Genomic DNA, 25,421 nt, shown 5'->3' with positions numbered 1-25,421 from the left:
ACACCACAGCCTCCATTTTTATCTTTCATTAGAGCGCTATTTTATCTGACTCTTGGGGTGAATTGATTTGCTGGGGAAAGCGCTGACCACTCTCATCCTCAGGGAACAGGAGAGAGTAATTGAGTAAACATGCTTTGTTCACTGGAGTTTCCACCGCTGCCGTAGTTCAACTTAATATATGGGCAGCAGTTTGAAAGGTTATTGTAGCCGTTGTGACGTTTTCATTAATTAACATCTTTTTAGCCATTGCTTTTAGGTTCTAGCCAAAATGTGGGTCCATAATTCATAAAAATGTTTCCTCACTGAAGAACTCCATCTCCTGTTCTACTCTCACATCAAAATCCACTGACATATTTTTTTTTTTTTTTTGAACTAGTACTGCTTGTAAACAGTGCTTGATCAGTGCATCTTTTCTCCTGATTTAGATGCGCGCGCGCAAACACAGACACACACACACATATTAATAATCATTAATAATCATGGGATTTTAGAAATCATGGAAAGCCAATATTTTCACTTTCTTCTACATCAAAGAATGTAAAATTGTTTGTGGTTTGTCTGAAATCATTCAGAATTCTTAATTTTGAGAGGGTAACTATTACTGACTGTGCTGAAGGTCTGATGGGCTTACTGTCATAGATAAATAGACAAATGCCTGAAGACACTCGCTAATCTATTCCATCACAAGCCACCAAGCTCACTAAGGGCATGAGAATAGCAGTTTTACACTGTAAACTTAAGTAATCATCACTTGACTTTGTGCCTTAATTGATTAATCAATGTATATAAAAAAACGAATCAGTCAAATCTAAATCCACTCTCTCGTTTTCCTCTTCCTTTTCGACAGTCTGTTTGTGTGCCCAGGGGAGATACGCATTCAAATTGCTGAATGATTTATTTGTGAATTACACCAATGCATTGAGGCCTGTGCAGGACACTGACAACATAATTAACGTCACCTTGCAGATCACTCTCGCCCAGATCATTGATATGGTAATGATTCACAGTACAGCACACATACTTTCTTAGTACATTTCACTGGTCTTAAAGAGGACTGAAGCAAATTTAACCCACAATCTCAAAACTGACCAGTGCATAAAAAAATTATATATAAAAAAAAAAATGGTTTTGCCTCTTTTATTTTGAATTAAATATCTCAAACATGCATGCTAAGAAATGTAATTTTTGTTTAATATAATATTGTAATTATATTTATATTTAAATATTTTATTTATATTCCATATATACAGGTCCTTCTAAAAAAATTAGCATATTGTGATAAAGTTCATTATTTTCCATAATGTAATGATAAAAATTAAACTTTCATATATTTTAGATTCATTGCACACCAACTGAAATATTTCAGGTTTTTTATTGTTTTACTACTGATGATTTTGGCATACAGCTCATGAAAACCCAAAATTCCTATCTCAAAAAATTTGCATATTTCATCCGACCAATAAAAGAAAAGTGTCAAAAAAAGTCAACCTTCAAATAATTATGTTCAGTTATGCACTCAATACTTGGTCGGGAATCCTTTTGCAGAAATGACTGCTTCAATGCAGCGTGGCATGGAGGCAATCAGCCTGTGGCACTGCTGAGGTGTTATGGAGGCCCAGGATGCTTCGATAGCGGCCTTAAGCTCATCCAGAGTGTTGGGTCTTGCGTCTCTCAACTTTCTCTTCACAATATCCCACAGATTCTCTATGGGGTTCAGGTCAGGAGAGTTGGCAGGCCAATTGAGCACAGTAATACCATGGTCAGTAAACCATTTACCAGTGGTTTTGGCACTGTGAGCAAGTGCCAGGTCGTGCTGAAAAACGAAATCTTCATCTCCATAAAGCTTTTCAGCAGATGGAAGCATGAAGTGCTCCAAAATCTCCTGATAACTAGCTGCATTGACCCTGCCCATGATAAAACACAGTGGACCAACACCAGCAGCTGACATGGCACCCCAGACCATCACTGACTGTGGGTACTTGACACTGGACTTCAGGCATTTTGGCATTTCCTTCTCCCCAGTCTTCCTCCAGACTCTGGCACTTTGATTTCCGAATGCCATGCAAAATTTGCTTTCATCCGAAAAAAGTACTTTGGACCACTGAGCAACAGTCCAGTGCTGCTTCTCTGTAGCCCATTTCCTGCACACGCCTGTGCACGGTGGTTCTGGATGTTTCTACTCCAGACTCAGTCCACTGCTTCCGCAGGTCCCCCAAGGTCTGGCATCGGTCCTTCTCCACAATCTTCCTCAGGGTCTGGTCACCTCTTTTCGTTGTGCAGCGTTTTTTGCCACACTTTTTCCTTTCCACAGACTTCCCACTGAGGTGCCTTGATACAGCACTCTAGGAACAGCCTATTCATTGAGAAATTTCTTTCTGTGTCTTACCCTCTTGCTTGAGGGTGTCAATGATGGCCTTCTGGACAGCAGTCAGGTCGGCAGTCTTACCCATGATTGCGGTTTTGAGTAATGAACCAGGCTGGGAGTTTTTAAAAGCCTCAGGAATCTTTGCAGGTGTTTAGAGTTAATTAGTTGATTCAGATGATTAGGTTAATAGCTTGTTTAGAGAACCTTTTCATGATATGCTAATTTTTTGAGATAGGAATTTTGGGTTTTCATGAGCTGTATGCCAAAATCATCAGTATTAAAACAATAAAAGACCTGAAATATTTCAGTTGGTGTGCAATGAATCTAAAATATGTGAAAGTTTAATTTTTATCATTACATTATGGAAAATAATGAACTTTATCACAATATGCTAATTTTTTGAGAATGACCTGTATATATATATATATATATATATATATATATATATATATATATATATATATATATATATATATATATATATTGATTTAATGGTTTTAAAATGCCAACTTGTACAATCATCAAGTCAGTATTTTCCTTACACCTTAAATTCATCTTAATTTCTATTTTTTTTTTAAACAATTTTTAATACGTTTTTGTAAACAAATCTCTTCAATTTAGAAATGAACCTGAACTATCTTAGACATTTAATGTAATAAAATAATTATGCTATTTAACTCAAGACATTATTATTATCATACTTTTTATTATATATTTATTGTCTTTATACAAACTATAGATAGTTGAAATACAAATACGATTTAAAATGCCTGATAAAAAATATTATACTGCTTTAAAATTCATAAACTGAAAGCATGGTCATCATTCAACTACTGTCTTTAAGAATTGCATTTCAATCAATTTTCAACCAATTCCTGACAAAATCAGTGTCATATCAACTAATATTTTTTTTTTTTATTTATTTTTTTTTTTTTTTGATGATCGTGATTTTAATGTTTATTTAGCTGACTGGAATATATTTATTAAAATGGGTTCTAAAATCCACCTTTTTTTACTAGGATGAAAGAAACCAGATCCTCACAACATACTTGTGGATTCGTCAGGTGTGGTTTGATGCTTACCTCACCTGGAATAAGACAGACTACGATGGGCTTGATACCATCCGTATACCTAGTAGTTATGTATGGAAACCCGATATTGTCCTATATAACAAGTAGGTCGGTTTGGTATTGGGTTTCATCGATTCAGCAACCAACTGAATGTCATGCCCTGTCCATCAGTTTGTTGTTGCCAAGGACACAGGCTGTACATTCTCATCAACTGCTTATTCATGGGAGGGTCCAGTCAAAACTATCTATCTATCTATCTATCTATCTATCTATCTATCTATCTATCTATCTATCTATCTATCTATCTATCTATCTATCTATCTATCTATCTATCTATCTATCTATCTATCTATCTATCTATCTCGTATGTGTGTGTGTGTGTGTGTGTGTGTGTTTGTTTGTGTGTGTGTCTATAGATGTTACCACAATTCTTCATCTGGATGTAGTCTTAAATTAGTTCTATTTCTTCAATGTTATTCCAGACAGACTGGATGATGGTGAGATCAGATCTCTGTGTGGAGCACTGGCTGTAGTCAGACTCCATGTGCAAACAAAAATAACTGACTTAAAACCCTTGTTTTAGCTGGTGGAAATACTAGTGTTCTAATAATTCTGGCCACCACCGTATATATTATTTTCTACATTTCCGAATTGTATTTAAATGTAAGAGTTTTGTGAGACAGATTTGACCATAACATTGCAGCTTTGTCAAATATAGAAAGTCTTTAAGCTTTTTCCAAAGATTTAGCTGATCTGATGCTGTTTATAGCTAACAGATGGCCTGAGCTCTCTCCTTATTATTTTTCATGTTCGGAAAGCTCATTATAGCAAAACATGTTATGACTAGTAATGAATTTATAGAGCAGGTTCAGATTCTGACCGTTTAGTGCTTTTGTACAGTTTTGTGTGTAACATAGGAAATAATAACAAATTAATCTGATTCAAATGACCATACTCCGACATGCCTCTGTGACGTGGTTCTTTTCAATGTAAATACTATTCAGGATAGGAGGGGGCCAAATATAAAAAAATAACTTGGAATTGTTTTATCCAAAGCGATTTACACTGCATTCAGGTCTAAATTTTTACCAGAATGTGTGTTCCCTTGGAATTTAACCCATTGCCTTTTGTGCTGCTAATGCAATGCTCTACCACTGAGCCACAGGAACACTATTATTTATTTTTTAGTTACCCTCAAATCAAGGTGCAGATGAGTATTTTACTTCTTAATCAGAACAGATTTGGATAAATTTTGGAGTACATCACTTGCTCACCAATGATTCAAGATTAAAGATTTTTATTTATTACATACACGATTATATAGAGAATATATAAACAGCAGTGAAATGTGAGTCAGGTCTGCTCCATGGACAGTGCAATTATTAAAGAATACAATACAGAGGAAAATATACATAAATATACAGTAGGTATAAAATAATTAAATAAATTGAAACAATAAAAAATATAAGAATAAAATCTATAATTAAATGTGCATGAAATTAGTCTTAATTATTAAGATACACAGGAATGTACAAGAGTCAAATGTGCAAATAGATTCAGACACTGTCAACATGTCAATATGAAGTAGAGAACAATGAATATCTTACTGATTATTAAGTGGAGACATGAAGATGTTAAAAGGCTGGGTTTGAGTTTAGGCGTCTGGTGGCCTGGGGGAAGAAACTGCTCCTTAGTCTCTCAGTTTTTGCCATCATGCTATGGAAATGCTTACCAGATGGCACCAAAGTGAAAAGACAGTTACTAGGGTGATTGGAGACCTTGATGATTTTAACAGCTCTGCTTTTGCAGGGTTTTAGCTAGATGTCACCTTTGCAGTCTTGACAGGAGCTGCTTCCATACCAGACTGAGATACATTGAGTCAATACACTTTCTATGGTCCCTGTATAGAAAGTTTTCAGGACTGCTGTTGAGACCCTGAATTTCCTCAGTCTTTGCCTCGTTTTATTAATCTGTGTTTGAATGTGGGTAGTCATTGAATACTCTGCAGTGAATGGGTGCCATGAGAATGAGGAGCTGATAAAATATCACAATAATTCACAAGAAATACAAAGAACTCTGGTCCATCAGGTAACATCTTGTGAAGTGAAAAGCTGAGAGTTTGCAAGAAACAAATTCATCACTGAGACAGTTTTTCATTTCACAAGACTTTATTTCATAGACTGGAGCCATGTGGATCACTTGTGCTAAATTTCTCCAAACCTGTTCTGATGAAGAAACAAACTCATCTAATTCTTGGATGGCCAGAGAGTGAGTACATTTTTAGAAAATGTTAATCTTTCAGTGTTGGTGACTATGTTAGTGATTTTTTATTTATTTTCACCTTATGTCTTCCAGTGCAGATGACCAGTTCTCCAGCTCTATGGAGACCAATGTGGTGATCCGCCATGATGGCCAGATTATGTGGGACCAGCCGGCAATAACCAAGAGCTCCTGCAAAGTGGATGTGTCTTACTTCCCTTTTGATGCCCAGCAGTGCCGTCTCACCTTTGGCTCTTGGACCCACAATGGCAACCAGATGGATCTTCATAATGCCCTGGACAGTGCTGATCTAGCTGACTTTGTAGAGAATGTAGAGTGGGAGGTTGAGGGAATGCCTGCAAAGAAGAACATTATTCTCTATGGCTGTTGCTCAGACCCCTATCCAGATATCACATACACACTTCACCTGAAGAGAAGAGCTTCTTTTTACATCTTTAATCTTCTCATTCCCTGCATGATGATCTCCTTCTTGGCTCCGCTAGGCTTCTACCTTCCAGCCGACTCTGGAGAGAAAGTATCTTTAGGTGTAACAGTGTTACTAGCCCTTACCGTCTTTCAGCTTCTGGTTGCTGAAAGCATGCCTCCTTCAGAGAATGTGCCACTCATTGGTGAGATCCCATAGCTGTAATTTTATGATCATTAAGAATTTTATTATTGATGACAGCAGTGGATAATTGCTGGCACAACACATAATTTACTTATGTATTTTGCTATTTTCCAGATTCTTTTCAGCGAGATTATCATACACTGCACCCCTCCCAAAAATAAAAAAAAAATTACAAAATAATAATAAATTAAATTAAATTAAAAATCTGTATTTTTGTCATGGTTGCCTCTATAAAACCTCAAATCAACTTATTTAAACAAAAAATTTGGTTAGACAATAAGATTTTATATTTAAGACATTATTTTAAAGAATATTTCTTGAATTAAGTTGAATTAAACATAATCAAGCAACATTTAATAAGGATATGATTTTTGCCATGAAATAAGAATTTGTGAACCCTTTTCATTATTCTCACAATGTATTACTGCTAAAATGAAGGAACAAATTAGTACAACATAACCATGGTTTTCACCATGATTGATTGATTAAAAAAAAGGAAAAGCAAGTGAAATTGCCTAAAAACTGTTTGCTCATTGAATAATAATAATAATAATAATAATAATAATAATAATACTTTAGGGTATAGTTCATAGTTAAAAAAACAACAACAAAAAACAACAATTTGATATCAATTTATATCATATAATTATAACCATATTTTTCTGTCACATCTTGTGTGCTTTAACTAAACTAAATCAGTTCTGTCTTTTATTTCCTACCCATAAAAGTGGGCACAGGCTGTGTAAATGTTAAATCTTTATTCAGCACAACATCCCCTTGGATTTCTTTGGTGTGCACTTAAGTGGTTCACCAATGAAAAAACACCCCCACCCACAAGGCCTGAAATAAATAATTATCAGATTGTATGAGATGCAAATAAGCTTTAAAAGAAAAGCAATAAACAGGGCCCATGCTGTAGGTCAATAATTTTAATATAATAATTTTAATAAAATAATAAAAGCAAACTAACTATAGGAGATATAGCCCAGTCAGTGTTTAACAGTAGATTACTTTACAGAAGCTTTGCTCTTGAGGTCAAATAATTAATGATTGTCAAGTAACATGTAGTTTAAAATATCTATTATTTGTTGATAGCTTTGGAATAAATTCTCATGTCTATGTTCATCAGTCCCAATGTTTTCACAGGGAAATATTACATTGCCACAATGACCATGATTACAGCTTCTACAGCCCTGACCATCTTCATTATGAACATCCACCACTGTGGACCAGAGGCTCAGCCTGTTCCTGCATGGGCACGTCGCTTTATCCTCCACTACTTGGCTCGAATTTGCTTTGTCTATGACATGGGAGAGAGCTGCTTGTCTGTGTACACAGACAAACCTGCACAGAAGGGAAGCAACTGCACTTTAAATGGACAGGCTGTGGGTGAGGACTTTGCTCTGAGGGTACGAGGCGTTTCAGCTGGTGAAGGCTGTTCACAGAAGATAAAAGATCCATTAAATGAAGATACCAGTCCGACCTTATCTCCCCGGCAAGGTAAAGAGTGTCAAACTGGCTGGATAGATGGTACCTGTGTGGGCATTGACCAGGGAGAGGTTGCAGGAACTACAGCAGAGAGAGGGAGTGAGAGCAGAGCAACTGGGAAAGAATCAGTCGAGAAGAGGGAAATAGATGTTGCAAGCCCAAATTTATTCCATCAGCAAAACATCCTGAGGAATATCGAGTACATCGCTAACTTTTTTCATGAACAGAAGGCCACACAGAGACGAAATGGGGAGTGGCGGAAAGTTGCCAAAGTCATGGATCGCTTTTTTATGTGGATATTCTTTATCATGGTCTTTCTCATGAGTTTGCTTATTATAGGGAAAGCTGTCTGAAGGTATGATATTAAAGACATCAGGGGCCTCATGCATAAACGTCTGTGTAGTTCTTAAAAAAGGCATCGACACTGATGTTGATGACACAGGTCAGACATACAGTGTCTCATTTCTTCTTTTATTGTTGTATTGTTCATGAATCCAAGTTCATTCTAAATGAGGGATAAGTAATGGGACAGATATTAACGTAATACTCTGCTTTACTTATACTAGATCTCTGCTATTCTCAAACCCAGCTGAATACAATAAACAGCATTAATATAGGCCTAGACTAGACATGATCGGATGTGTATTAATGCAGAATTTATAATACACTTAAGCATTTTTTTTAAACATTTTTATTTTTTTATTTATCAATGAGGCCCCTGGGTTGTTCGGTCAAATCATGAGGTCCCAAAAATAACACTTTCTTGCATTCATGTGATTGTTTGTTTATTTGGCATTAACCCCAAAAATTGTTTCTTCAGTAGAACACAAACAGAGATTTTTAAAACAAACCTTTGCAATATATGTGTATATATACAGTATTGTTCAAAATAATAGCAGTACAATGTGACTAACCAGAATAATCAAGGTTTTTAGTATATTTTTTATTGCTACGTGGCAAACAAGTTACCAGTAGGTTCAGTAGATTGTCAGAAAACAAACAAGACCCAGCATTCATGATATGCACGCTCTTAAGGCTGTGCAATTGGGCAATTAGTTGAAATGGGTGTGTTCAAAAAAATAGCAGTGTCTACCTTTGACTGTACAAACTCAAAACTATTTTGTACAAACATTTTTTTTTCTGGGATTTAGCAATCCTGTGAATCACTAAACTAATATTTAGTTGTATGACCACCGTTTTTTAAAACTGCTTGACATCTGTGTGGCATGGAGTCAACCAACTTGTGGCACCTCTCAGCTGACATTCCACTCCATGATTCTTTAACAACATTCCACAATTCATTCACATTTCTTGGTTTTGCTTCAGAAACAGCATTTTTGATATCACCCCACAAGTTCTCAATTGGATTAAGGTCTGGAGATTGGGCTGGCCACTCCATAACATTAATTTTGTTGGTTTGGAACCAAGACTTTGCCCATTTACTAGTGTGTTTTGGGTCATTGTCTTGTTGAAACAACCATTTCAAGGGCATGTCCTCTTCAGCATAGGGCAACATGACCTCTTCAAGTATTTTAACATATGCAAACTGATCCATGATCCCTGGTATGCGATAAATAGGCCCAACACCATAGGAGGAGAAACATGCCCATATCATGATGCTTGCACCTCCATGCTTCACTGTCTTCACTGTGTACTGTGGCTTGAATTCAGAGTTTGGGGGTCGTCTCACAAACTGCCTGTGGCCCTTGGACCCAAAAAGAACAATTTTACTCTCATCAGTCCACAAAATGTTCCTCTATTTCTCTTTAGGCCAGTTGATGTGTTCTTTGGCAAATTGTAACCTCTTCTGCACATGCCTTTTTTTTAACAGAGGGACTTTGGGGGGGATTCTTGAAAATAGATTAGCTTCACACAGACGTCTTCTAACTGTCACAGTACTTACAGGTAACTCCACACTGTCTTTGATCATCCTGGAGGTGATCATTGGCTGAGCCTTTGCCATTCTGGTTATTCTTCTATCCATTTTGATGGTTGTCTTCCGTTTTCTTCCACGTCTCTCTGGTTTTGCTCTCCATTTTAAGGCATTGGAGATCATTTTAGCTGAACAGCCTATCATTTTTTGCACCTCTTTATAGGTTTTCCCCTCTCTAATCAACTTTTTAATCAAAGTACGCTGTTCTTCTGAACAATGTCTTGAATGACCCATTTTCCTCAGCTTTCAAATGCATGTTCAACAAGTGTTGGCTTCATCCTTAAATAGGGGCCACCTGATTCACACCTGTTTCTTCACAAAATTGATGACCTCAGTGATTGAATGCCACACTGCTATTTTTTTGAACACACCCCTTGAACACACATGCCCAATTGCACAGCCTTAAGAGCGTGCATATCATGAATGCTGGGTCTCATTTGTTTTCTGAGAATCTACTGAACCTACTGGTAACTTGTTTGCCACGTAGCAATAAAAAAATATACGAAAAACCTTGATTATTCTGGTTAGTCACATTGTACTGCTATTATTTTGAACAATACTGTATATATATATATATATATATATATATATATATATATATATATATATATATATATATATATAATTATTACAAATTATATTTCCTTAATAAGTTAAGCTACATCTTTGGTTGAGGACATCGGGACTCAATTAAATAATAAAATAAAAAGACATGAATGAACATGCATAGACAAAAACTTTTTTTTTTTAAATCACTAATACACTTTATGTTTTAAGGATTTTTTATTTTAATTAATTAATTAATTAATTAATTAATTACTTTTTTGTTTACCTAACTTTGTATAAAGATAATTCTCAACTATGTAATAACAGAATGATTTGCTATACCATTTTTTTAATGCAAAATGTGTGTAAAATTGCCATAAACAGATTTTCTCATTATATATGATGTATCATAAACTAAAGACCAAGGAGAGGGAGAGGTCATGGTGAAACATCCAGACATTTAGTATCTCTGAAAAGCCCTGAATGGGTTCTGTACATGACATCCAGACTTAGAACTGTGGCATGTATAGTCTCAGAGAAATTCACTAAAATATAATGTCCTTATATGAGTGTGCAGGTTTTAGGAGGCTAATGTTAGGTAAATTAGTTTTCAAAGTATCAATAGCATCAAACTAATGTGTTTTGCCTGTAGGGAAAATAGACCTCTGTAGCCAAAACCAATCAAACAGCCAACCAGGAATTTTATGACATGGATACACTAAGATTTTGTTCACTGTCATTACTAATGTTTTTTACTGCTCTCAGTAAATTAAAGCTGGTATACTATAGTATTTAAGCATTATGTTTGCAATGTAAATAAAAAAGTAGAGAGAAAATACTTGCAGTTTATGGGGAAATTATTAATGGAAAGCTATTGAATTCAGATCAGAATGATAAATGGAGCCAAATACACATTTACACTGACTGTTTCAGTTATAGGCCTATCCTAAGGTTTTGTCTATTAGTGCATGTGATCCATATACTACTGCCTGATTTGTGCAAATATATAAATATAATTTATATAATCATATAATATATAAATGTAACTAGATATACAATATTAGATAGTACAATATTACTGTATATATGAATATTATTTAAACATTATACTGTATGCAATAGGCTGTATGTACAAAATGATAAAATATTTACAGTATTTAATTGAGTTATGCTTAGCCAATGTCTTTGTGCCAGCCAGAGGATGATAACTGAGATATTGGAATCAATCAAATGTTGTTGTTTTTATGAATCTTTAATGAATCTGCAAAATAAAACCTTTACAGATTGTAAATCCTTTAAAGTTCTCATTAAAGTGACAACAGATGACAACGCCTGTGATCCATGGAAATCTCATACTTGCACATAAAGAACTGAACTGAATGTTGACCCTCAGTAATTTGTTAATAGTGAGATTTATGCAATTAACCATTTTAGCCCTTTTAAAATCCCTTTTAAGAATGAGATGCAATTGATTTAGTTATTGAATATTAATAGCTCTGCAGTCAGAAATGAAGGATTTGACACAGGGGCCAAGTCTACCATAAATCATCAAATCACATTATTAAATATTCATTATTTCTATCACCCCACCATTTAACCTTTTTCTCTGTGTGCTTTCACAGTAGTGGTAAGGTTAATTAGCCCTTGGCTTAAATAGACCCCTCTGGGGAGTATGGTTGCTATAAAAACTATACATTCATCACACAATTTGAGGCTTATCAAACAACTTTTCAAATTACAGAGCCTTCCTGAAACTTTCTAAATATTGGCAGGGCCGTTTGAAGGAATTTGGGGGCCCCAAGCAAAATGGACAAGCCCCCCGACCCCCCACATGCATGCAAAGCCTACAGGAACCACATCATAGCAATACAGTTTAAGTTCACCCACACTTTATATAAATAAAAAAGGTTTACAGTGCAAATACTGCTTGAAAAAAATAGTTTGTTGGGAATTCAATAGTGATTTGCACTGTTTTTGTTTTCTAATAATATGACAGCACATACTTATCAGTTTAAACTCTGGGCTGTGCAGGATATCAGCTATAATTATAGAGCTTGTGGTACCTTGGCTATTTAGAGGAAACATCAGCACTTGAGAAGTGATGCAACTGTTGATGTTGAGGATGAAGTTGATGGTGTAGCTGGGAAAATAATTGAAAAAAAATAATAATCTGAAATTACCTGTGAAGTACGTCTTACCATTTCACTGTTAGCATATTGAAAGAGGTCACTATTAACAGCTCAGGGGGTGCGTTTCCCCAAACCATAGTTGCTAACTAAGTTAGATGAAAGACACTTTGTAATAACAATCATTAATAGATGGTAAATTGATAGTTAATTAATCTTGAGTTAATTATCATTTAGCTGTTAGCAAACAGTATTTTTACTTATTATAAAGTTTACCGAAAACTTAAAGATATGTTAGCATTTACATGTTTTGATATTAGAAGGGAAGGGATGCAGGCAGCTGCTTTCACTACCAATGCTTAAAAACATCCCAAGCTAATGTTTGATGCAATTTATTGTGTGGTTTTCATAACCCCCATCTGGTAAATAGATTATCACGGTGGAATAGTATAGCATGCTATTTGCTAAGCTACTTTCATCTAGGGCTGTAGCTATCAAATTGTTTACTAATCGAGTATTCTACCAAAAATTCCATAGATAAATTGAGTAATCGGATAAAATGTGTTTTTGCTTATTAATATTAATTATGCAAGAGAAAATAAGACTTCTGGGTCTCTTAAAATGAACAACTATCCCACCAAACTATTTTTTCAAGCAGTATTTGCACTGTAAACCTTTTTTATTTATGTAAAGTGTGGGTGAACTTAAACTGTATGGCTATGCTGTGGTTCCTGTAGGCTTTGCGTGCGTGCAGGGGTCGGGGGGCCTCTATGTCCATTTTGCTTGGGGCCCCCAAATTCCTTCAAACGGCCCTGAGTAGAACTCAACTTTAGGGGAGTTGGAAAATGAGCCTATTTTCAAAAATAGTGGCGTGTTCCTTTAAATGCTAATACTAAAAGTTCAACTGGAGAGTTTCCTTATCACCAAGACTGCACTTTGCAGGGTAAGCTGGTTTCTGGCCTTGCAGTTTTGACTTGATTGCTGTGCCACATTTCTTGCTGATGCAGGAGAAGCTTGTTTCCAGTAATCAAGAGCACTCATGCGTGTCATGGAAGGACAGTTTGGGGGAAGGTCAGATAGAGGATCCTTCTCAAACAGGCAGTCAAACTGACAGGTGTATTTACAATAATCCAATAAAACGTTCAAATCTGGGGTGAAGTATAAATCACTGCTCACATCTAGTGTTCAAAAGCTCTTTCTTTCTGGTTCAGCAGTATGCCATTCACCGAATGCTGTGGTAGCAGTGCCATCAAATTAACCTTACATTTTATTATTCAACTGCAAGAAATTACTTACAGCTGATTATCTCATAATCAATTAAAATGGCTTTTAATTAGAAGGGTTTAAAATCGCATTTGTGCTTCAGATTTTTTCAAACCCTGCACACACTGATTTAGTGCATTGAATATATTGATTTTCTCCACCTTGTTAATGTAGTGTTTCCAGTTTAACACTAGATGGAGATAAAGTCATGGTAAATATTCCACTTGTCATTATCATTAACATCAGCCACAGTAGAAATAAAAGGATTAGATCAAGTTACAAACTGGGCCTGAAATTTAAAATCTCAATTTAATATGTTATGCAGAATATTGTCTTGCTTACATCTGCATTGATATGTAAATATACTGTGAAATTGATTCGCTTTATTTTTTTAAAAATTATTATTTTTTCAGGATTTACATGTAATCTTACTACCACTATAAATAATATTAAAGCATGTTGAAGCGAGAATGGAAAGTTTTACAAACTATGGGTTTCTTCCACATATTTGTATATATTAATTATATGGTGTAAACCCTGTTTTGAAAACCTTTATTTATTATGTGTTCTTTGCTGAAGTCCATAATGTGCAATATTTGCAACTATGATACTGAAATCGCATTTTGTATGTTTGTATATTACAGGCTGTAATATATTTGTGTGTGTATGTGTGTGTGTGTGTGTGTGTGTGTGTGTGTGTGTGTGTGTGTGTATATATATATATATATATATATATATATATATATATATATATATATATATATATATATATATATATATTATGATTTATTTATACACTTTAAACCATTACAAAAATAAATAAATAGAAAAATAGAAAAAAAAAACTAAAAATACATAAAAAATTAAAAAAATTACAGAAACGGGAGGATGAAAATACACAAAACATCACAGTAAGAAGATGCACTGAGGATTCTTGTCCCCTAAAAAAATTAAAAAACATAAAATAGAGTACAGTACAATCACATACAGTGACAGCAAACATAGCAGTGTATTGGCCAGGCAATACAAAATTAGTATCAACATTTAGACTGGTGATAGATGTGTGGGGAGATAAGGGGATCACACACAAAGAGCAGGGTCAAGCTGGAGAATTTTGATATGTTCACGAAGGGGTTTCCAAAGCTTGATGAAAATGGTGCTAGGTCGGTGAAGAGACTACGTAATTTTCTACAGTTTCATAAAATAAAGAACATCTCTTATCCAGCCAGTGCAAGATGGAGGGTGAGGGCTTTTCCAATTCAATAGAATTAAACGCCTAGCTAAAAGAGTCAGACCGGCTACAAAATCTGAAAAGTGAGAAGGCAAAGAATGGCAAGGCAGGAGAACCCCAAATAAAGCTGTGACAGAGAGGGATGTCCGCGAGGTAATGGCAGACAATGAGACAAAAACATTTTCTTCAAAAGGAAGACAGGGCAGGGCAGGACCAGAACATGTTAATTAAAGTGGCTGAACCAGAATGACACCTGTCACACTCAGTCAATAGGCGGTTAAAGCATGCTAACCTGTGGGTTTCATAGAACCACCTTACACTGTATGAGCCTGTGACATGCGCAGAGGGATGAGGAATAAACTCTGTTCAGAGGACTGCACTCCATGTCTCCTTGTTAATCTCAGTACCGATGTCTTGGGACCAGACAAAGTGCAAACTATCAGAGGAAGAATGCAAATGAACAATTATATTCACAAATTTACCCTTCAGTACAAGGATCCACACCCAGAATAGTGTCTACTGTATTTTCCAGTCAATTTATAGTCCATAAGTCGCACTTTTTCTCATAGTTTGGCTGGTCCTGCTACTTCTAGTCAGATGCGACTTATTTATCAAAATTAATTTGACATGAACCAAGAGAAATTTTTTGGAAATATTAAACTGAGAAGTCATCTGTTCAAAAGAGGCAAAACACCATTGATGTAAAGGTCAGCAATAGAAACTAACCCAAGGTCTCTCCTAGAGGTGTAAAGCACTGTCTAAAATGGAGGGGTAAAACAACGGGTTAGACTGTATTGGGGATAACAGGGAAGTATTATGAAGACCGAAATGTCGAAAACATTGGGTCCAGTTTTTAAGACTGTTTTAAACAGTTGTATTATTTGAATATTTCATTGGGGACAATGTATATGGGAGGCATAAAAGAGCCGTCAGGGAAGATGATTTACATGAGGCATTCTCAATATGCAGCCAGGATGGGGAGTTGACGGAGTTGCTTGGCTGGAACCAGTAAAGAGTAGTGCATATATTTACTGCCCAATAATATATTAGTAAAATTAGGAAGAGCTAGACCACCTAATTGTTTTGTCTTCTGCAGAATGCCTTTCCGAATCTTTGGGGGCTTTTTTATTCCAAATAAAACTATAACTAGAGCTATAAAATACTGTCAAGTGTCTTTTAACTGTGAGGTGCCCACACTTGAAAAGGACCAGACTTGGGATTTCACTCAGAAGAATATTTATTCTGATCAGTTGATGTAGTAGGATCAGATGTAACAGGTGAAAAACCTTTCAATACATAAAAGAAAAAGGAAATACAAACATTTTAAATAACCAGGTATTTTTCCTAACACAGGAAAGGTCAAATACATTTTACAGGCAACACAGCTTGGTCTTTTACAAGCAACAAGCAACACTATACCAATCTAGCATTTTAGTCTTAATTAACAGTTTCTCTTTTTTAAACCATGCAGGATTAATTGCTTTCAAACTTCACTTGTAATATTAACACATTTACCACATTAAATACAAAACAGATGAACAGACAAAGGATTCAAACGAGAATCTGTGAAACAAGAGTCCATGTGAGCTTACAGATAGCCCGTAATAATCAAAAGAAAAAAAGTCCCAGTTCCTCACAGTGAATGAATTTGCGCCTCTGCCGACCGCTCTTCCCGTTGTATCCCAATCAAATGACTAATGCGCCTATTTGAAACACTAAACCAGGCGCGAGCTTCTAATTTCCTCAATTAAAATCACCTGGTTGAGCCTGCACCAGAGCGCGCCCAGTCACGTGCGGGCCAGCATACAGATCGCGCACAAGGGAAGGTGGCATGCAAGAGAAAGAAAATGACATGTTGAACCACAACTACAGAAGTGTACACAGAAGACAGCCATACCTCCACCTCCCACTCGATCTTTTACATGGCCATGCCTGGAAAGATCGCACTCAAGTGGGCTGGTCTCCGACCTGATCTTCCACCGGCACGAGGACCACAAGATGCAGAACGTCCACACCGGACGTCCCGATGCAGAATGGTGCTCAACTCGGGATCTCTGGTACCCGGTTTTGGATTTCTCACCGAAATGCTGGAGCTTAAAGAGACCCTCCCATAAACATCTCTAACAACACTTCTGGAATCAGGATTAACGCCGACGACTCTTGCAAGTCTGAACTGCCCTCTCAGTGCGTTTTGGTCACAGAGCCAAACTATGTCTCCAACGGCAACGTTCCTTTCAGCAGTATGCCACTTACTGCGAATGAACAGGTTCGGGCCAGCAAGTTGGCTCCAGGACTTCCAGAAATTGTTGACTATAGTTTGTACTTCGTTGAGTCTTTCGAATGGATAAATGGTGTAGTCGACAGTTTTGAAGTCTCCACTTTGTGTGGCTCGACCAAGCAACAGGTTGTTCGGTGTGATGTACTGGATGCGCTCTTCTCGGCTCTGAACTCTGGTGTCGATGGGTCTCTCATTAGCAAGATTAGCAACTAGCTGGAGCACAGTCAGGAACTCACCGAAGGTAAGGCCTTCCACATTGGTAAGACTTTGGAGGGCTCTTTTAGTGATTTTGACAGCAGCTTCGGCGGCCCCGTTTCGGTGAGGGGAATCGGCAGGGATGATTTTCCACGTCCAGGTGGTCTCATTTCTGGTAGCATGCAGAATGCAGGTTCTTGCTTTTGCTTTCCTGCAGAAGATACACTTGTCAACAACTTTTCGGGCAATAATTCTTCCTCTTATGACCCACGCCTTCCTTCTCATCCGCAATAGAGTTCCCGCCACTCCATCATGTCCCTCACTGTGTGCTTCTCTGGCTAGTAGGGTGGATAACCAAGCTGGGAATGGTAGAAGAGGAAAAGCTCTGCGGTCATCTCCAAAGGTCTGGACTCTGCCACCACAAACCAGAAGTCCACTTGTCTGATCCCTGTAAACGACTAGTCTGTTTATTGTGGCACTTGGGAAGTTGACACCCTCTTGAGCAGCTAGGCAAAGGTCTCAGAACATGTCTCGTCTTTCACTGACTGTAAGGGCACCTGAGGATGGTACTGCCTCCCACTTTTCTTGGTCTCTGATCTTAGCACTCAGGAACTTTTTAGCTGCTCTCCAAATCCACGCCACAGTCCCGACCAACTTCCTCAGGTTGCTGAAGCGCCTTTTATCGATGAGCTGTCGGATTGCTAATCCTGCTGGTCTTCTGGACTCTACCCGGGTTGGATCGTGTGCAGTCTTCAGGCGACTTCTGGTAAGTACTGCTACAAATGTCTTTTTCTGGATCTTTGTGACTTTGTCTCGGGTTTGGGCTGCAACATCTTTAGCGGATTTTTTCGGCCACTCATCATCAGGAAGTTGGAGGAACTTTGGACCCGACTGCCACTCGGAGTCCTCAGTTAGGGCATCTGGATTGGCACCTCTGGTGATGATGTCTGCGATGTTTGCTAGCCCTGGAATCCACCACCAGTCCTGGACGTCGGTGCTGCTCTGAATCTCGCCAACACGGTTTGCGAAGAAGGTCTGGTAGCCATTACTCTCACGCTGTATTGCGCCCAGGACAGTCTGACTGTCGACAAGATGGTACCATTTCTCGACCTGGAGTCGGCAGTGTTTCTGGAAGTAGGTCTTGAGACGGGCTGCAAATACGGCTCCGCACAGCTTTCACAGGATCGCCTCTGTGGTCGAGAGGGGTCAACTTGGCTTTGGATTCGACCAGTCTCACAACAACACCATGGCTGCAGCTCCAGCGAAGATACATCACAGCGCCGTATGCGTTTTCGCTGCCATCGGAGAACGTGATGGCACTGGGCTTTGCGCAGAGATCTGGCGGAGTCAGAGATCTGGAGAAGCGAAGTTGGCTGATGTCAGCAATATTCTTCTAATAGCTTTATGGCGTCTTCTCTGAGACCTTCAGACAAGGCAGCATCCCACGTGTCTTCTAAGCAGTACCTTACTTTGCTTCTTGGAAAGCTCTCCTAACCAGAATGGCACCCTTTTGCTTGACAGGAGTCACAAGGCCGAGTGGGTTGTACAGGCCAGAAACTTGGCTTAGAAGCTCTCTTCTAGTGAGTGGATCTGGAGTTTGATTTCGAACTTCTTCTCTCAGCAGATTTTGACCAAGGCGCATCTTCCTCCTTTTCTTTGAAAAGTTAACTGCAACCATGACATGAAGCTTGTCATCATCGACGGTGTAACCAAGGCCAAGGGCTTTGTTTTTATCTTCCATCAGCTGGTTTGGCAGGATCATAGTCTTTGGCTCTGTTCTGGGCATTTCACTCTTTGGCTCTCTCCTCTCACTTTGAAAAGAGTAGACCCAGGGCTTCATGTAGAATCCTCCAGCTTTCAGGATGTGCTTGATGTTGCCTGTGAGGCATTTCAGATGGTCAAGGTCGTTGTGTGAAGTCAGAATGTCATCGACGTAGGCATCTTCCAGCACGCTTCTCTTTTTTGAAGTAACTGAATGAAGGCAAGTTTGAAGTCTCTCGCATGGCGACTTGGGCTATGCAACCGGCAGGTTTGTCTCCGATGTTAACTCTTGTGATGGCATAATCCTCTATTTTACTATCTTCACTGTTATGCCACAGAAACCTATGCAAGTGGACCTCTTGATCTTCCAGCCAGACGGAGTTATACATTTTGCGGATTTCACCAAGGGCAGCATAGACACCAGTTTGGAACCTCAGCAGGACAGCTCTGATCGGGTTCAGGACATCAGGACCTTTGATGAGGATATCGTTTAGACTGAGACCTTTGTACTTTTGGCTGCTGTTCCACACTAGTCTGACTGGGGTGGAGACTGAGTGTGGATTTGGCGCGATGAGATGGCATATGTACCACACTGGTCCAGTCCAATTCTGCAGGACCTCTTCGGACAGCTTTATTGCAGCCCTGTTATTCACCATCTCATGGATTTGCGCAGTATAGGCCTTCTTCCACTCAGGTTCTTTAGACAGCTGCCTCTCAGTTCTGAGGAATGTTGCTTCTACTGCTTTCTTGTTTTTTGGTAGAGTTACAGGATCTTCTGTCCACGGATACTTAGCGTGCCAGTGTGGTTCAGTGCTGTGATCATCTCCAGTTGTATATGTCAAGCCATTTCTCACGAGCTCCATCTCCCTCTCCTCTGCAAGCGTCATTTCTTTAGCTCCTGGCTGGCAGTTCCTGCAGCGACAACCTCCACATCTTGGTTGGCAGGTGGCTTCAATACTTTCCCACCTCCACCACTTCAGAAAGTCTCTGCTGCTGATGGCTGTGCTAGACTGAGTTTCGGAGTGATCTGGATAATGGCAGGGAGCTGGGTCTATTGCAAACTCTCGATACTTGACTGATGCGGTTCTCATAGATCTCGCGAAATGAGTCTTGGATGTGTGGGTCATCAGGATGACTTCTTCGAAGAGATCTGGATGCGTGCCCCCGATTGTCTTCCCGAGTGGACCATCCCAGAGCACCAGGTCGCCAATAGAGCGGACTTTTTGGGGCACCAGCTGGCCTTCTTTGTGGCTGATCAGAAGCTGGATCTACTTAGGTCTAATGAGGTCTTTGAGGGGGATATCAGGGAAGATCTTATTAGCAGCTTATTAGGTGGAACATGCCTGTGCACTTCTGCAATTCTGTCAAGTCCATAGCAGATCAGTTGGTGAGACTTGAGGGTCCCTCTTAAAGTGCTGATACAGATCTTGAGGAGGTACCGCTTGGTTTCAACAGACACCTTCATCCCTCCGATGCCATGGACGACCAGTGTGACATCTTCACTGCGAAGGTTCAGCTTGCTTGCAGCTTTATGAGTTATATAATTCGTGTCAGATGCCAGATCAATTAATGTCCCGATTCTTTGCCCGTCATTGGCGGTGACATCAAGGAGCATCAGGATCACGGGGAACTCATGCAAACCAATCTCCTCCAGAAGGCAAACCAATCTCCTCTTTGCTGCAGTGGAGTTGTATGCTCGGGATGCGATGTTGCAAAAGGCATTACGACCCTGCTGCGCGAGCTCAGGTGGAAGTTTAGAGAGGAACTCTTCTTGGGCCTCGGTGCATCTTCTCCCCTCAGCTCTCACTGGACCGAACTTGGGTCTTTGGGACAGCTGTCTTGGCAAGGGACAGAGAAGGTAGTGGTGTTGGTCTCTGCACTCTGGATTCCCACACAGGTAAGTAGTATTTTTGCAGGGTTTGTCATGGACTTCGAGGCACCTCTTGCAAGCTCCGAGCTGTTGCAACTCCACTGCTGGAGTTGGTTGTCTTTGTTCTGGCATACTTTGTTTGAAACCGGGTCTTCTCCTTGGCAGGGTCGATGTCTCTCAACTGCTCTAACTGCTCATAGATGGACTCTTGGGATTGAAGATATGCAAGTAACTTGTCAAAGCGGTTCTGGTGGTTTACAGCATTGTTCAGGTCAGCAGCGTGGGTAAGCCAGTCTTTTTTCAGGGACTCTGGCAATTTGCTCTCGATAGATTTTATTACTAGTGGGTTTTTTTTATGGCATCTGCATTGTTCAATTTATTTAAATCATAGAGGGCTTTTCCAACAGCTTGGATGAGCTCTACGATTCTTCTCAGCTGGTTACCACGGACAGGTGGGATAGCGTATAGCTCCTCGACAACCTCAATGGTGATAGTAGCTTGGTTCCCATAACGGGTTTCCAGTACTCTGAAGATCTCATCTGCTGAGGTGTAAATAGACAGGCATAGATCTTTGGCCACTCTTTCATCGAGACTATCAAGCAGTTGGTATTTCTTCACCTCCATGGACCCAGTTGGTTCACCTTGCTTCTGCAGAGCCTCCCATTCTTTCCTCCATTTGTAATATTCACGTTGGCTGCCGGTAAACTTTGGTAAAGCTGTGGCTTTGAGCTTTATGGCAGTGACAGGGGCTGTGCTATGGGCTGTGACAGGTACTCTGTTGCTGTCTTCTTTAATTCTTGCTGCTTTAATCAGGGTGGCCTTTCCTGACACCAGCTTGGGAAGCAGGGTTTCTAGCTTCGTTAGGCGATGATTTAAGTCTTGCTTCTCGGCTAGTGGAGCCCAACGGTTCCAGGTCTGGTGCGCTTCTTTGGCTTTATGCACCAGTTTCTCTACATGATGGAGCATAAAGTCATATGCCTCCAGGGGTGTATCAGGCTGAATGAAAGAGGCATTCTCGCACTCTGCCTCTGCAGTTTCTAGAGCGAGGGTCAGTTCCCTCTCACCAAATGAGGCCCATAGTGTCTCTTGGATTAGATGCTTTACCTCTTTTAACTTCTGCTCACACTCGTTCACGGTCTTCTCGAGGTCGGCTCTCTGCTGGTCGCTTAACTCAGGTGCGCCCTTCGCATCAGTCTCCTCGCACTATGCAATGTATGCAGCCTCAATCTCCTCATTTACATCCATCACTTTGGAGCCCTCTGCTGTGAGTCTTTTGAAACTCCCTTGTAGCTCCTCCACAGACATCTCCATGTGGGTCCTCATTATATGGTTGGTAAGTCGAGAAAGAAGTCTCTTCACTGTTGTTCGCTCCATTTTCAGCTCTTCGAGTGACTTGCTTTTCTGGCTGTTACACGAACAGGTAGCTGGACGGGTGGACGGCAGATAGTTGGCTTTCCTCCAGTCCCCCAGGTGGAATCTTCCCCTTTTGTAGCAGGCTTTTGTGGAGTCTTCGCTTTGCAAGCGATTTTTCACTGTCAAGTGTCTTTTAACTGTGAGGTGCCCACACTTGATAAGGACCAGACTTGGGATTTCACTCAGAAGAATATTTATTCTGATCAGTTGATGTAGTAGGATCAGATGTAACAGGTGAGAAACCTTTCAATACATAAAAGAAAAAGAAAATACAAACATTTTAAATGACCAGGTATTTTTCCTAACACAGGAAAGGTCAAATACATTTTACAGGCAACACAGCTTGGTCTTTTACTTTGCATTTTACAAGCAACAAGCAACACTATATCAATCTAGCATTTTAGTCTTAGTTAACAGTTTATCTTTTTTAAACCATGCAGTATTAATTGCTTTCAAACTTCACTTGTAATATTAACACATTTACCACATTAAATACAAAACAGATGAACAGACAAAGGATTCAAACGAGAATCTGTGAAACAAGAGTCCATGTGAGCTTACCGATAGCCCGTCATGATCAAAAGAAAAAAAAGTCCCAGTTCCTCACAGTGAATGAATTTGCGCCTCTGCCGACCGCTCTTCCCGTTGTATCCCAATCAAATGACTAATGCGCCTATTTGAAACACTAAACCAGGCGCGAGCTTCTAATTTCCTCAATTAAAATCACCTGGTTGAGCCTGCACCAGAGCGCGCCCAGTCACGTGCACAGGGAAGGTGGCATGCAAGAGAAAGAAAATGACATGTTGAACCACAACTACAGAAGTGAACACGGAAGACAGCCATACCTCCACCGGGTTAGCGCGACTAATACTTTGGAATAAAGATAGGAATACACTGAAATAAATATAAAAATCTAGGGAGCAAGCTAATCTTAATCGGTTCCTTTCTGCTGTGGTAGAGCTGGCCTACCCAGCCCTTTCTAATACTTAGATGGTCTGCAGGCCTGAGGTGTGTTTCCTGAATAAAAGCTATGCTAGTATTCAGTTGTTTAAAATAATTAAGAACTTTATTTGGTTTCACCGAAGAATTCAGTCCTTTGACGTTTCCGGCGGGTGAATTTCACGAGGCGCCATCTAGTTATTCATCACGGGTGTGCCCACATTATCCTTAACAATAAGCTGAAATTAAGCAACCTGCTTGCAGTATGATGGAGTGCGTTCACAACGCTGCTGATGTATGATGCTGCTGACGTGTTTTCTGGTGCACCCAATAACAAAGATAACACATCAGCAGCATCATATGTCAGCAGCGTCACTGCAGTGTTGTGAACGTGCTCGCAACAGACACGAAAGAGAAGACAATGATGAATAAAGTTAATTTTTTAAGTAATTAATTTTAAGTAATTTTTGTTATTTTTGGACCAAAATTTATTTTCGATGCTTCAACAAATTCTAACTGACCCTCTGATGTCACATTGACTACTTTGAGGATGTTATTTATTACCTTTCTGGAAATGGAGAATATACCGTACATATATTTTCAATGGAGGGACAGAAAGCTCTTGGACTAAATTTAAAATATCTTAAACTGTGTTCCGAAGATGAACGGAGGTCTTACTGGTTTGGACCGACATGAGGGCAAGTCATTAATGACATAATTAAAATGTTTGGATGAACTAACCTTATTATTATTACTAAGAAAATATGAAATTATACTCTAAATAATAAACTAAAACTGCCAGTAGGTGGTGGTAAATGGCTTAATGATTAAGTCAACGAGTTATTTATTCATTCGTTGGATTCATTCAAATTGATTTATTTAGGAGTGAAGTAAAGAGTTTTTATTAAAGGTTCATTGAATCATTGGGCTGTTCAACTTGAAGCGATCTTCGATCATTATCATCAGACCGCATGACATCAAAGAATCGCAAGAGCTTAGAGAGCTTTCGACTCCTTGTGCTTGTGCAGTTGTTGCGCATGTCTCGTGTACGCCCCGGCCCAGAGTCCTCAAATAATTAGTAGTGCTCATTTCTTAAATCTTTTTGTCTTCAGATTCTGATTGGTCAAGCTTGGGAAACAAGGTTATAAAATGGAAGGAGGCGGACCCTTTCATTATCTCTCTGCCAGCCACAGACTTCTCCATTACCACATCGTCTCCTGCTCCTATCTTGTTGTTATTTTGGAGTGGGCAGCCCCAGCCTGTTTCTGTTAGTTTAGTTATTTCTTTATTATGTTGCTGGGCTCCCTATCTCATAATTTTGGTTACTTTTGTGAGTATTTTGTGTTAAAATAAAGGATTGTTTTGGGATACTCCAGCCGTGTCCATCTAATTTGTTATGAGTATCTTTAAACTCCTAGACCTTTGTAGGGACCGTAACATAATTGGGGGCTCGTCACAACTATTTTAATTAAATGAGTTAACATTTTTTTTCCAACAAAATAATATGGTTGGAAAATTATTTTTGGATGTGGTTTAATCTGATTTACTACAATTTAATTGCAAGCCACCTCACTTCATGCTATATTGTACCAAAAAGCTGTAGTTTAAGTCACACTTTTTTATTGTGCTTAAAGGGATCTTTGATGTACTTTTTCATCACTTTCTTTGTTTCCCGTTTGCGCCAAGCTTTTTGAACTATTTTTGAACGAGTAACCATAATGACGCCATTGCCCGAGGGGTTTTCCAGTAACTTGGAATTCCGTGCAGCACATTATAAGCATGGACATGGACATGTTTATTTGTTGTGTTTAGTAGTATTTTTCTTAACTTTTTGAGACCCTTTACATGGCATTGTCGTGGGAAATACAGATGATTGAAGTGTTTTTTCTCTTGTGCACTGTTTTTTTTATTCATAGCAGCCTTTTCTCCACTGTTAGACTGAAGAGCTGTTGTCCTTTGGGCTTCACCTATTTTATTATTATTTTTTTATTAATAGGGGAGTGGTTAGTGTTAGCTGCGAAAGCAGTTATCTCGGGAGCACGTCCCTAGGCTATTG

The 25,421-nt window shown here is 39.0% G+C and overlaps 2 protein-coding genes across 2 annotated transcripts in view; one reads left to right on the top strand and one right to left on the bottom strand.

Annotated features, from left to right (window-relative positions):
* Positions 1 to 8,178, top strand: part of nup98 (nucleoporin 98 and 96 precursor) — a 32,720-nt gene extending 24,542 nt beyond the window's left edge. The window contains exons 32-35 of the mRNA XM_026195745.1: positions 848 to 993; positions 3,385 to 3,539; positions 5,791 to 6,323; positions 7,469 to 8,178. Of these exons, the coding sequence (XP_026051530.1) occupies positions 848 to 993; positions 3,385 to 3,539; positions 5,791 to 6,323; positions 7,469 to 8,163 (1,529 nt within the window). The 3' untranslated portion in view covers positions 8,164 to 8,178. The remainder of the gene's footprint in view (positions 1 to 847; positions 994 to 3,384; positions 3,540 to 5,790; positions 6,324 to 7,468) is intronic.
* A 10,365-nt stretch (positions 8,179 to 18,543) lies between these two features.
* On the bottom strand, positions 18,544 to 23,177 carry LOC113038382 (uncharacterized). Its single transcript, XM_026195744.1, has 2 exons — positions 22,988 to 23,177; positions 18,544 to 22,669 (listed from the first exon to the last, which is right to left on the bottom strand). The coding sequence occupies exon 2, from the start codon at positions 20,268 to 20,270 to the stop codon at positions 19,308 to 19,310; it is 963 nt and encodes a 320-aa protein (XP_026051529.1). The 5' UTR covers positions 20,271 to 22,669; positions 22,988 to 23,177; the 3' UTR covers positions 18,544 to 19,307.
* Between the last annotated feature and the right edge of the window lie 2,244 nt (positions 23,178 to 25,421).

This window comes from Carassius auratus, chromosome 21 (assembly GCF_003368295.1).
Source record: "Carassius auratus strain Wakin chromosome 21, ASM336829v1, whole genome shotgun sequence".
Taxonomy (NCBI): Eukaryota; Metazoa; Chordata; class Actinopteri; order Cypriniformes; family Cyprinidae; genus Carassius; species Carassius auratus.
The sequence above is the reverse complement of the archived record's forward strand: the minus strand, read 5'-3'. Positions and strand labels throughout refer to the sequence as shown.